We start from the raw sequence: 13,596 nt of genomic DNA, 5'->3' as shown, positions 1-13,596 counted from the left end.
CTTTGTAATGATGCGACGACAAAGGCGATCTTGTTGTCACATCAAAGGTATCCAGTACCTAACTACCCAATCCATACAATCCAAGTGGCTGGTCTTGAGCATTCCACTTGTCCTTTTCTCTACTGCTATGTTGAAACTTTGCACCAGAATTGCTGACCAGGAAAACGTGATGACCAGAAGCATCTCAAAATCTAATCAATTTGGTTTCTGCGAAGAAACGTCGAACTTTCGGAGTAGATCGCTATATAAAAAGTCCCCTTTTGTAATCTTCTCCCCGTAAGATAGTCGGAAAGGAAGGGCTCGGCCAACATAGACATGGGCAACTGCAGCAGCTTCAGTCTTCCAAAATGGTATATTATCTGTTTGCAAAAAATAGTTATGCAGTCTTATTAAAAGTTGCTTTCCATATGATTGATTTGTTTTTGAGAAATTCCATATGATTGATGTATATACTAATGGGATCGCAGGATATTCGGTGATCTGCACAACAATGGCATGGTTTCCATTGAAGGGGATGGAACTCATGAAGGCATAAAGACGATCCGGATTCAGAAAGCTTGCGAGTTCACAGCCAGCTCCGTGCTTTGTGTCTGCATTATCACATGGAACATGAATGGCAAGGTGCATCATATACTCATATTCTTGGCTGCTTTCTTCTTGATGGTGGTTGAGCCATTTCCTTTGGTTTAATATCTGTTCTTTCGCGAAGATGTCTGTGGAGGACATAAGAAAGCTGGTGAGCTCCACCAGGAAGTTCGACTTGCTGGTTGTGGGGCTGCAAGAAGTCCCGAAATGTGGCGTCGAACAAGTTCTGCAAGAAGCCATGGCTGATACACACATGTGAGGGACCTTCAACGTTAACCTTTTTTTTTATGAACACTTTGAAGGTTTTCACCTTATTCTGAAATACAGCAATGGTTGTCAAAATTTCAGCTTGTTATGCCAGAAGGCCATGCAGTCTATTCAGATGTTTCTTTTCGGGGCAAAGAGTTCGGAAGCGTACATCAAAGGTGATCATGTTATTATATAGCTGAATATTCTTGGTGTTGAAAGAGCACTTCTAATCTGATCAAATAAGTCCTGTTTAAATACCTGAATTTGGTCAGAAATGAAGGTGGATGAACACGCAGTCGGAGGCTGCGGTGGCGTAATTGGGAGGAAGAAAGGAGCTGTGGCCATGTACGTAAACTTCAGTGGGATCCGGATGGTGTTTGTGTCCTGCCATCTTGCAGGTTGATTTCCAACTTCTGGTCAATCCATTTCTTATTGTTGGGTCTTATTACCTCAGTGCTAATACCGGAAGCAACATTAATTTAATTCAATAGTAACTGTTGTCTTTCAAATGTTATTACGAATAAGTAACAAGGTAACTTATTAAAGTGTAGCCCATGAACGCAAGGTGGAGAAGAGGAACTCTGAATGCCGGCATATTTCGCACTCGCTGTTCTCCAAGAATGACATACATTATGCCAAATCTGCTGACATAACAGTGTGGCTCGGTGACTTGAATTACAGATTAGAAGGAATAAGCTCGATGCCAGCAAGGAAAATGATCGAGGAGAATCGCCAGAGTGTAAGTGTATGCTGGACCTATTCAATTTTTACATGACATAAATGCCTGACATATATGCGCTATTTCAGAAGCTAAGAGACAGAGACCAGCTGCTGCAAGAAGCTGAGAAGGGTCAAGTCTTCCATGGGTACTGTGAAGGGACCTTGTCTTTTAAGCCAACATACAAATATAATGTCGGAAGTAGCAACTACGATTCAAGTTACAAGGTACCTTCAGTTAGTATCATATTAAGATGTCAATTTGTCTGAAGGAAATTGTACATATTCTGGAAAAATAATGTCTTATGCATATGCTCTTCACTTCCTCAGATCAGAGTGCCATCTTGGACAGATAGGATATTGTTCAAGGTTGACAATTCTTCTGGCTTGGATGCGGTGTTAAGTTCATATGAAGCACTTGACTGTGTTAGCAGCTCTGATCACAAGCCTGTGAAAGCTCATCTTTGTCTGAAAGTACGTGGTGGTGATTCATAGATTTATGTTACAATTGACAATCACAAGTATATTTAGATGACTTATTTTTTTGTAACAACAATTGTAAAGGCAAATAGCACAGATCATTATCTATCCTCTGAAAATGATTTCGCTAAATGTAATTTGGTAAAGTCAAAATGTCGACCGTATGTTCATGTTGTTGTTGTTGTTGTTGTTGTGTACCCTCTCGATTTTATATGGTGACGTGGATTTTTCGAATTGGTCAGCAGGCTACAAACAACTTCCTGATGTGTTCTTATAGTAAGGAAACAGAAATACCCAGCATATACAGACACCAAACTTTGGTTAATACACACAGTACCATGTCAAATATGGCATTGACATAGCAGAGCAGATTCTTTATCACAGCACATTGTTTCATGGGGTTTAAGGTTCAAACTTTAGGGGACCTCAATATTAGGAATTTTAATTTTCAAGAACAGTATGCGTTTTGATTTCCCAAATTCTAACCAAGGAACACAATTCTTAACTTTCTTGGATTTTTGTATTTCACTACAGATTTTCAGTACAGATTTGCATTTGGAATAAACATCTACTTGTCTAGTATATAAGGGTGTACCAAAACAAAACAATTTCACCTATCTCACAAATTTCATGGTACAGAAACAAGGAAACTCAACGGTTCACACTGACGGTTTGAGTACAGAAACAGATGGTACACACTTTCAGTTAACAAAACTCAGAAAACCAATTCAATGCCATAGATACACATTTCACCACTGAATTAAATTTCTTTCGGGCTTTCAGCTACAAAAGAATGTCTAGTAAAGATGGTACAGAACAAAGAGTTTTACTCATCACACCAATTTCATGGACAAAAACAGGGAAACTTGACAGAACCCTGTTGGTGTGAGAGTTCCTGGCCAACCCCCTCCCTAGTGTACACTTCTAGTTGACAAAACTCACAAAACCAGTTCGACGCCATAGATACACACTCAGTCTTTTGGATGGAGCAGACAATATAATCGTTGTCTTCTTTAATTTTTTTGCCACATGTTCTAGTCAAGCTGCTGCTTCCTGAAGCCTGGATGTTTTCACCGAGGCCTTCCTCTTTTCTCCAATTCGAGACGGTGCTGTGAAACCACTGAATACAGGGAAAGGAAAAGATATCATGATGTGCTAAAATGCAGAAATCAATGTGTAAATTCAGAAATTCAGAAAGGGGAAGGAACTGATTTGGTTTTGCAAACCTTGTTATTTTGGCTGTTCTCGTTGATGCTGCTGCCCTCTGTGATTTCTCTATGGTTTTTCCTTTAGTCAGCGCAGGCCTCACATTGTTGGGCCGGATGTTACTCAAAACCGTTTTGGATTCACCAAGCCGATTCGTGGCAGTGTGTGTAATTTGTTTCCTCTGAATTTGCAACATGGACAGATAAGTAAGCAATTCAGCATGTGTGTTTCTAAATTTTACTACCACTAAATTGATTTGGACCGGGAAATGCTCACCTGCTTCTCGCCACAAGTCAGTTTTTCTCTTTCCTTTCCATCAGTGCATCTTCCAGTTTGCTGCATCACATCACAATAGTACATAGAACAATTGAGTAACCAATAGGTGGTAGTCCAAGAAATCAGAAATCTAACGTTGTGCATTCCTGATTCAACTTACCACCAATCGCCTATTTTCATCCTTCAGTGCTGGCATGGCGTTCTTCTCGGCCGCCGTCGGTTTTCTTTCTGGATTTGCATCTTTCAATACCTGTCTCTCCTAAATGCAGCACAAAGAGTAAAGGCCCTTCAGCAAACCGAGTGAAAATCCTTCACAAAAACAAGCAAACGTGGGATGCAATGCAATCATAACTCACATCAGTCCTTAGCCTGAATGGCCTCAGGATGGTATTCTTCTTAAGCTTTCCTCCCTGCTCCGCATTCACTACCTTGTTCTGCCTTTTAAGCACCTGCAATTAGTCATGGCAGCATTTCAGGTTCACCACATCCTACCCACAGCAGCTAAACCATGGCAAACATCATCACTAACGTCAGAGTTTCAGTACCTTTTGAGGAGCATTCTCACTGTTCTCAGACCGCTTGCTGTTTTCATCTTCTTCTTCCCGACTCAAGGCTTGCTCGGCGAGCTGATCACCGCACGGCGCATTCTCCTTGTCGTCGCCATGAATGTCGGGCCGCAATGGTTCCGCCACCTCAACCCGTGGTCCCTGCAGCACCTCCTTGGGTTCTTGCCCCCAATTGCGCCTTGCAGTTCGTTTACACGAGTTCTCATCCGCGTTGATGTTCTCACGGCCACTTCGGCTCCCTTCATTTATTTCGGCGTTGGCGCATTTCGCCGAACAGCCTAGGATCATCTTTTTCCCGCTCCTTGGCTCCTGCACTCTCTTCACCGCCGCCGTCTCCTCGCACTTCTTGGCGATCTTCGGCGTGGGCAGCTGCGATAGGTACCTGCTAGGCACCTCCCGGCACGCCAGGTTGAGCTTCTTCATCTTGGAGCAGACCTCGGCCACGGGAGGAGCCTGGATCTTCGCCGGCGTCTCCTTCTTGGGCGTGCTCATGAACAGCGCCTTCACCACGGTCCCCCTCATCTCCGCCGCGTCCGTCGCAACCGGCTTCTTCTGGTGCTTCACGCTGAGGAACGGCTCCTGCCTTGGCCGCACGGTCTTGCTCCGGGGCGTGGTCAGAGCCTTCTTCCTCGCGCTGGACGCGTCGACCCTCGCCGCCTTGGTCCGGACCGGGGAATCTCTCAGGCTGCGAATCCGGTGGCCCTGCAGCCCGGCCCTCGCCGCCTTCTCGGCCGCCCCCGTCGCCAGGCTCAGCCTGGTCATCCGGGTCCTCGGCGGCTTCGCCGGCGCCGAGTGGGGGCATTTCGGCAGCGTCGAGCTGCACGGGGTCAACAAATCCGATCTAAATTACAGTGTAATTCAGGCCGGCGGCGGGCGAGAAAGGAAAAAGATTCAGATGAGAGACGCGCACCTCTGGTTTCTCCTGCTGATGGCCTTCTGCAGCCTCACGTTGGGGCTCCTCGCCGCCATGACCTGCGGGGGGAACGGATCACAACTCGGTTCCGTCAGTCCTCGAATTCAGTCGCGCATCAATCAAACACGAGAAGCCGCGAGATTCGATTCGGGAGAGCGATGGATGGATGGATTACCCGCATGACGAAGCTCCGGTGCAGCGCCTCCGGGTCGACGTGCTCGTGCCTCTGGTCGCAGCCTGCATATCATACGCCGCGGTGGCGGATCAGCGGCGAGGCGAATTTGGTGTCTTTGCGTCTCAGATTCGACGGCGAACGCCGGCGATGAGGGGGTTTGCTTGTGGAGGGTTGGAGGATGATTTGATTGCTTACCTACGCGGAGGCAGAACCAGGAGGGGTCGTCGGCGGGGCAGGCGGCGTCGGGCGCGGTGAGGTCGACGAACTTGGGCGCCTCGATGTCCTCGTAGAAGACGCTGTCGTACTCCTCCTCCTCCTCGTTGTCCTGGGCGCCGAGGCTGCGGGGGATCTCCATCTGCGCTTGCTCCGCGTTCCGGCTCGGTGGGATCGGCGATATAGCTAGCTAGCAAGCTCGCGAAAGCGGCGGGCGGCGTCGGAGATGGTGTGCTACGGCGAGGCTGTGGGCTGTGGTGGATGTGGCGAGTTGGGCGATGGATTTTTGAGTCCGATCCGGGAGCGGCTGGGGGGAACTAGCCGTTGGAGCGGCGGCGTTTCCCTTTTTTATTTTTTGATTTGAAACCGTGGGCCGTTGGCGACGTGGCAGTAAAAAGAGGTGCTGTAAGCTAACACCGGGCGTGAAGGTGAAACCCGGCCGTGCGGAGTAGTGCACGCGCAAAGCTACGGAGTACCAGATTTACCGTGCGGAGTAGTATGAAGCTAGATTACCCAAAGTCCCAAACCGACTATGACATGCGTACACTACACGGACACGCATACGTACACGGGATTAACTCGTAAGGGTGACTCCAATGCATGTCCCAAAACCATATGTACCTATTCGTCTAGAAAAAATCCAGAGAAAAGAAATCATCATGTTTTACGATACGGAGCCACCACCACTTCATGTTCTTCATCGGGAGGGTTGATCTGGAGTCTGTTCCGGGCTTCGGAGAGAAGGATTCGACGCCGTCGTCATTATCAACTATCCGCCATCACCAATTTCATGACACTACATAAATCAGCTTATTTGCAGTCCGCCATGGCAGACGGTAAAGGCACCAAAAGCGGACGGTAAAGCTCTTTGCCGTCCGCCACCGACGGCAAACTTGCCCGACAAAGAGAGCGACGGTAAACATGTTCTTTGCCGTATGTTTCCTCAAAGCGCCCTTTACCGTCGGCGGCGGACGGCAAAGAACATGGACGGTAAAAACATGCGTTAGTCACGTTAGGTGGCTAACGGCAGCCTTTGCTGCCCGCTAGCACAAGGCAAAGCTGCCCGTCCTGACGTCAGCAGATGCGTCAGCAGATGCGTCAGCAGACCCAGCTCTTTGCCGTCGGCCACCGACGGCAAATTGACCAAATGGGTCTGCTCCCAGGTTGCAGCCACGTGGCTTCTTTGTCATTGGCAGCGGACGGCAAAGGTCCCTTTGTCGTCGGGGGCGGGCGGCAAAGTGCCTGTATTGTTGCTATTTTTTGTTTCCTGTTATATCCCTGCATTTTCAAAAGATATATATGATATATATAGTTTCAACATCAAACTAACCCATGTATCAAACATCTAGCAGTCCATCAATGCAACATAACACATAGGGGATTAAAAGATCCAATACATACATAGTTTCACGGAGTTCATCCATATATACATACATAGTTTTACATTGTTCACCAATACAAATGAAAATAAGAACTAAACACTAGCAGTCCATTAATGCTGCTTCCATGAAGTGAATCAAACCTTCTTCTTCTTCTTCTTCTTCTTTTATCATCTTTCTTCTTCTCTTCTATCTTTTTATCCCTTTCCTCCTCATTCTCATTCTCATTCTTCTTCTTTTATTCTTTCTTTTTCTTCTTCTATTCTTTCTTTTTCTCCTCTTTCTTGTTTTCTTCTTGTTATTCCTTATTTGTGTCATTTTAGAGCTAACATAGCTAATCATGTCATTTTTAGCCAACTAAGCTTATTATGTCAATTTGGAGAAAAATAAGGTAAGTATAGGTCAATTTTGTGCTAACCTAGGTGATGATGCCATTTTCGAGCCAACTTACGTAAGTAAAGCTCATTTTTTATCTAACTTAGGTAATTATCCCATTTAGGAGGAAAATAAGCTAAGTATGCAGTTGTTAAGCAAAACACTAGAGAAAACTTACCCTCATCACAACAAATGCGATGAAGATCGCAACCAAGGTAACAATTGATGCAACGGCATAATGATACCAAGCCTCATTATCAATGGCATATTTTCTAATCTTCTTAATCTTCAAGCGCATTGCATTCATCTTCATCTTGTGATCATCGATGACATCGATAGCATACAACTCCAATTTCATCTTCTCTTATTCAATTCTTTTAATTTTTTATTTTAAATACTCATTTTATTTTTCAATTAAATTTAACTTCTCGACAAGAGGGTCAGTTGCAATTTCCGGTTCACATACCTCCTAGATAAAAATATCTCTATGTCAACTTGATGGCCATAATTGTCATAAATGTAAAATGCAACAAATAGTTATAAAAGATAATTTACCACATCTGAATCATAAAGTGGGCGAGGGCCGACGGGGACGGATATCAAGACCATGGCACTGTGTATAACAAACAATCATACAAAGTAAGAAAGTTATACAAGTAACTATATAAATCATACAATCATATAAGTAAATATATAAATCAAGTACAACATAAAAAATTGAATACCTAATAATAATCTAGATCTTCGGGTTCAATAAATGCTCTGGGATCAATAAATGCATCATCATCATCATCACTATCATGAATGAAGTGCTCATTGGGTTCAACGACATCAACATGTGGAAGGCCCCCTTTACGTAATCGATCAAGCATTGACAAGTCATCCGCAGCAGTAACCTCTTCTTGTTCAGGCTAGGGGGTGAAGTCGGGTTCACAGTCGCAGTCTACTTCAATGTTCTGGTGTGAAGTAGAGCATTTCTTGAAGAATTTTTTTAGAAAGACGTGTTTCTTGGAAGAATTCACCTTCATATGTGCCTGGGTGAATGTGAGGTTCATAATCCTCTTCATTGGGGGGAGGTGGTCTAACACGCGGCGGCACTTCATAAACGACATCCCAACCATTCAGATTTGGATCGATTTGGCAGGCCCATGATAGATAGAAAACTGGGGTCGCCTGTTTGAGTCGTAATATAGACATCGAGAACATCTAAATGGGTGCTTTGTTTGATTTCGACTAGCCCTGTATGTTCATGAGTCCTTCTAGTCTCCTTCGGCTGGAACCAGTAACATTTGAAGACTACGACGTTCGGTGCGTTTTGACCATAGAATAGAAGTTCATAAATTGCTTCAACTCTCCCATAATACTCGATACCTCCATCGCTGATAGCAGAGACACAACAATTTGTAGACTTTCGGTCGGTCATAGATAGCTCTTTGTCGTAGGTACGGAAGCGATACCCGTTGATGTCGTATTTGTCAAATGAACGGACCTTAAAGTCAAAACCATTAGCGACTTGTCTCAATTCGGCATCCATAGACTCTGAATTAGCCTACAAGTTTAATACGAAATGATTATTGCATTAGCCGCAAATTAGACGAAGAAACGAGAATGGCCTAATGGAAATTACCGTTTGTTTGAACCAAGAGATGAAACCGGGAAAGCCGCTTCCTTGCTTTTCCAGAAGCTCATACTATTTGATGGATTCCTTTTGGATCACCGCTCCATCCGAGAATTTGGCAACATATCAATTGTATCAAAAAATATCCGGGAATAAGAGCAGTTCAAAGGAATTAGAAGTTGCGAAACGATGTACGCGAGAACTTACTCGATGTACGGCCGCACTTCTATTAGGTTGGTGAATATATACAACGAAATTGTCCGCCATTCTTAGACATCCAACGATATTGGTTTTGAAGAACCGGTTGGTGCGAGATTCCCTTTGAATAGGTTGTCGTTGGATTTAGGGTCGCCAGCATTGTACCGAGGCTTCGGATTATGCAAATGGCGATTTTTGGCTTCGTAGTGTGCTATCACGAAGTTATGGTCATCATCAACTACATTTTCACCCACAAGATAATTTCCCTCATAGCTGACCTTCCAAGATTGAACCATGCCTTTGGCTTCGTCCAGTTTTGCTTTCCTTTCGGTTCTTGCATGTTTTGTAATGGTCTATCACATAGCGCCTCCTGATCGACTCTAGCCTTAGTATTATCCTTTGACTTCCCGTCCGTGCCGAACAATGTACCAAAAAGTGCCTCGGTGACATTCTTTTTAGTGTGCATCACGTCGATGTTGTATGGGCAAAGGAGGTCTTTGAAGTAAGGCAGATCCCACAAACATGTCTTGTGAGTCCAGACATGTTTCGAATTATACCCCTTGAAATACCCTGGACGCTCTGGATCTAGCTCGAAAGCGTTTAACTGATCCAGGGTCTCTTGGCCTGTCAATGGAGGTGGTGCAGAGTTTTTGACAACTCTACCTTTCATGAAGTTCTTCTTGTCTTTCCTGAACTTATGACGAGGATCCAGGAACTGTCTATGCAAGTCGAAGCAAGAAAAACTGCGACCCGCCTGCAGCCAACGAAACTCAAGAGCTGCCTTGCATGTGGGGCACGTGAACCTTCCATGCACACACCAGCCAACGAATAGCGCTACACTGGCAAGTCATGCATCGAGTACATGTACCAGACACGCATTACGAAGTTATGTTTGTTAAAGGTGTCGTATGTCTTGAACCCATTATCCCAAGCTTCTTGCAATTCGTCCTTAAGCGGCTGCATATACACATTCATATTCTTCCCCGGATAGTTCGGCCCTAGAATTATCAACATCAGAAAAATGTCTTTATTTGCATAATCTGTCCGGGGGGGGGGATTGAGTGGAAAGACAAATACGGGCCAACAACTGTATTGGGTTGCCATCAGACCAAACACACTGAACCCATCCGTGCTGATGCCGACTCGAGGATGCCTTGGATCTGCTATTTTTCTGCATATAATGCATCGAAGAGCTTCCACGCTTCACCATCTGATGTTTGTACCATCATCAGATTCCCATCTGCATCTAGTTTGGTTCTTTTGCCCCCTTTGTGCCATGTCATCTGTCTGGCCGTCTCTTCGACCATGAAAAGACATTGATGTTGGAAATATGCCCTAGAGGCAATAATAAAATGGTTATTATTGTATTTCCTTGTTCATGATAATTTTCTATTGTTCATGCTATAATTGTATTATCCGGAGACCGTAATACATGTGTGAATACATAGACCACAACATGTCCCTAGTAAGCCTCTAGTTGACTAGCTCGTTGATCAATAGATGGTCATGGTTTCCTGATCATGGACATTGGATGTCATTGATAACGGGACACATCATTAGGAGAATGATGTGATGAACAAGACCCAATCCTAAGCCTAGCACAAGACCGTGTAGTTCGTATGCTAAAGCTTTTCTAATGTCAAGTATCATTTCCTTAGACCATGAGATTGTGCAGCTCCCGGATACCGTAGGAATGCTTTGGGTGTACCAAACGTCACAACGTAACTGGGTGGCTATAAAGGTGCACTGCGGGTATCTCCGAAAGTGTCTGTTGGGTTGGCATGAATCGAGACTGGGATTTGTCACTCCGTGTAAACGGAGAGGTATCTCTGGGCCCACTCGGTAGGACATCATCATAAGGTGCACAATGTGACCAAGGAGTTGATCACGGGATGATGTGTTACGGAACGAGTAAAGAGACTTGCCGGTAATGAGATTGAGCAAGGTATTGGGATACCGACGATCGAATCTCGGGCAAGTATCGTACCGATAGACAAAGGGAATTGTATACGGTATTGGTTGAATCCTTGACATCGTGGTTCATCCGATGAGATCATCGTGGAACATGTGGGAGCCAACATGGGTATCCAGATCTCGCTGTTGGTTATTGACCAGAGAGATGTCTCGGTCATGTCTGCATGATTCCCGAGCCCGTAGGGTCTACACACTTAAGGTTCGATGATGCTAGGGTTATAGGGAAAGTATGTACGCGGTTACCGAATGTTGTTCGGAGTCTCGGATGAGATCCCGAACGTCACGAGGAGTTCCGGAATGGTCCGGAGGTAAAGATTTATATATGGGAAGTCCCGTTTTGGTCACCGGAAAAGTTTCGGGTGCTATCGGTAACGTACCGGGACCACCGGGAGGGTCCCGGGGGTCCACCAGGTGGGGCCACCAGCCCCAGAAGGCTGCGTGGGCCAAGTGTGGGAGGGGACCAGCCCTAGGTGGGCTGGTGTGCCCCCCACCAAGGCCCAAGGCGCAGGGAGAGTGGGAGGGGGCAAACCCTAGGTCCAGATGGGCCTTAAGGCCCACCCTAGGGCGCCCCCCTCTCTCCCTCTCCCCTCTGGCCGCCACCCTAGATGGGATCTAGGGCTGGGAGGGAACCCTAGAGGGGGCGCAGCCCCTCCCCTCCCCCTATATATACTTGAGGTATGGGGCTACACAACACATATGTGATTTGATCTCTCTCTTGGCGCAGCCCTACCCCTCTCCCTCCTCGTCTCCCGTAGTGCTTGGCGAAGCCCTGTTGGAGTACCGCACTCCTCCACTATTACCACGCCGTTGTGCTGCTGCTGGACGGAGTCTTCCCCAACCTCTCCCTCTCTCCTTGCTGGATCAAGGCATGGGAGACGTCACTGGGTTGTATGTGTGTTGAACGCGGAGGCGCCGTTGTTCGGCGCTTAGATCGGAATCGATCGCGATCTGAATCGCTACGTGTACGACTCCACCAACTGCGTTCTTGTAACGCTTCCGCATTGCAATCTTCAAGGGTATGAATATGCACTCCTCTCTCTCGTTGCTAGTCTCTCCATAGATTGATCTTGGTGACACGTAGGAAAATTTTGAATTTCTGCTACGATCCCCAATAGTGGCATCATGAGCTAGGTCTATGCGTAGATTCTATGCACGAGTAGAACACAAAGTAGTTGTGGGCGATGATTTGTTCAATTTGCTTGCCGTTACTAGTTATCTTGATTCGGCGGCATTGTGGGATGAAGCGGCCCGGACCGACCTTACACGTACACTTACGTGAGACTGGTTCCACCGACTGACATGCACTTGATGCATAAGGTGGCTGGCGGGTGTCTGTCTCTCCCACTTTAGTCGGATCGGATTCGATGAAAAGGGTCCTTATGAAGGGTAAATAGCAATTGGCATACCACCGTTGTGGTTTTGCGTAGGTAAGAAACATTCTTGCTAGAAACCCATAGCAGCCACGTAAAACATGCAACAACAATTAGAGGACGTCTAACTTGTTTTTGCAGGGTATGCTATGGATCACGGCGACGGGGGCGGTTCGCCGGCCCCGACGTCGCGAGAAGTCCATTGAACCTTATCATTTAGAGGAAGGAGAAGTTGTAACAAGGTTTCCGTAGGTGAACCTGCGGAAGGATCATTGTCGTGACCCTGACCAAAACAGACCGTGCACGCGTCATCCAATCCGTCGGCGACGGCATTGTTCGTCGCTCGGCCAATGCCTCGACCACCTCCCCTCCTCGGAGTGGGTGGGGGCTCGGGGTAAAAGAACCCACGGCGCCGAAGGCGTCAAGGAACACTGTGCCTAACCCGGGGGCATGGCTAGCTTGCTAGCCATCCCTTGTGTTGCAAAGCTATTTAATCCACACGACTCTCGGCAACGGATATCTTGGCTCTCGCATCGATGAAGAACGTAGCGAAATGCGATACCTGGTGTGAATTGCAGAATCCCGCGAACCATCGAGTCTCTGAACGCAAGTTACGCCCGAGGCCACTCGGCCGAGGGCACGCCTGCCTGGGTGTCACGCCAAAACACGCTCCCAATCCCCTCATCGGGAATCAGGATGCGTCATCTAGTCCCTCGTCTCGCAAGGGGCGGTGGACCGAAGATCGGGCTGCCGGCGTACCGCGCTGGACACAGCGCATGGTGGGCGTCCTCGCTTTATCAACGTAGTGCATCCGACGTGCAGCCGGCATGATGGCCTCAAAATGACCCAGCAAACAAAGCGCACGTCACTTCGACCGCGACCCCAGGTCGGGCGGGACTACCCGCTGAGTTTAAGCATATAAATAAGCGGAGGAGAAGAAACTTACAAGGATTCCCCTAGTAATGGCGAGCGAACCGGGAGCATCCCAGCTTGAGAATCGGGCGGCTGTGCCGTCCAAATTGTAGTCTGGAGAGGCGTCCTCAGCGACGGACCGGGCCCAAGTCCCCTGGAAAGGGGCGCCTGGGAGGGTGAGAGCCCCGTCCGGCCCGGACCCTGTCGCCCCACGAGGCGCCGTCAATGAGTCGGGTTGTTTGGGAATGCAGCCCAAATCGGGCGGTAGACTCCGTCCAAGGCTAAATACAGGCGAGAGACCGATAGCGAACAAGTACCGCGAGGGAAAGATGAAAAGGACTTTGAAAAGAGAGTCAAAGAGTGCTTGAAATTGCTGGGAGGGAAGCAGAT

General features: G+C 46.9%; 2 protein-coding genes and 2 non-coding genes across 5 annotated transcripts in view; 3 read left to right on the top strand and 1 right to left on the bottom strand.

The window, feature by feature from the left end:
- The first annotated feature begins 140 nt into the window (after positions 1-140).
- On the top strand, positions 141-2,201 carry 5PTASE11 (inositol polyphosphate 5-phosphatase 11). 2 transcript variants are annotated; one of them, XM_048713610.2, is made up of 8 exons: positions 141-350; positions 468-621; positions 710-840; positions 934-1,010; positions 1,107-1,232; positions 1,386-1,573; positions 1,642-1,779; positions 1,882-2,201. In XM_048713610.2, exons 1-8 carry the CDS (start codon positions 316-318, stop codon positions 2,044-2,046), a joined length of 1,014 nt encoding a protein of 337 aa, XP_048569567.1. In that variant the 5' UTR covers positions 141-315; the 3' UTR covers positions 2,047-2,201. The 2 variants fall into 2 exon arrangements, with proteins under 2 accessions (XP_048569567.1, XP_048569566.1); XM_048713609.2 differs by having other exon boundaries at positions 913-1,010.
- A 535-nt stretch (positions 2,202-2,736) lies between these two features.
- LOC125550583 (neurofilament heavy protein) lies at positions 2,737-5,789 on the bottom strand. Its single transcript, XM_048713607.2, has 9 exons — positions 5,363-5,789; positions 5,168-5,229; positions 4,990-5,051; positions 4,059-4,896; positions 3,870-3,962; positions 3,674-3,772; positions 3,514-3,573; positions 3,258-3,418; positions 2,737-3,151 (listed from the first exon to the last, which is right to left on the bottom strand). Exons 1-9 carry the CDS (start codon positions 5,520-5,522, stop codon positions 3,070-3,072), a joined length of 1,617 nt encoding a protein of 538 aa, XP_048569564.1. The 5' UTR covers positions 5,523-5,789; the 3' UTR covers positions 2,737-3,069.
- A 7,006-nt stretch (positions 5,790-12,795) lies between these two features.
- Positions 12,796-12,951, top strand: LOC125555177 (5.8S ribosomal RNA). Its single transcript, XR_007304609.2, has one exon. It is a non-coding gene; the product is annotated as a 5.8S ribosomal RNA (ribosomal RNA).
- Positions 12,952-13,171: 220 nt separating this feature from the next.
- Positions 13,172-13,596, top strand: part of LOC125555197 (25S ribosomal RNA) — a 3,388-nt gene continuing 2,963 nt past the window's right edge. Inside the window, exon 1 of the ribosomal RNA XR_007304630.2 lies at positions 13,172-13,596. This exon is cut by the window's right edge and continues 2,963 nt beyond it. This is a non-coding gene — a ribosomal RNA (25S ribosomal RNA).

The sequence above is a fragment of the Triticum urartu genome, chromosome 4A (assembly GCF_056163025.1).
Source record: "Triticum urartu cultivar PI428250 chromosome 4A, HENAU_Tu73, whole genome shotgun sequence".
Classification (NCBI taxonomy): Eukaryota; Viridiplantae; Streptophyta; class Magnoliopsida; order Poales; family Poaceae; genus Triticum; species Triticum urartu.
Note: the sequence above shows the minus strand (reverse complement) of the source record. Positions and strands in the feature narration are given on the sequence as shown.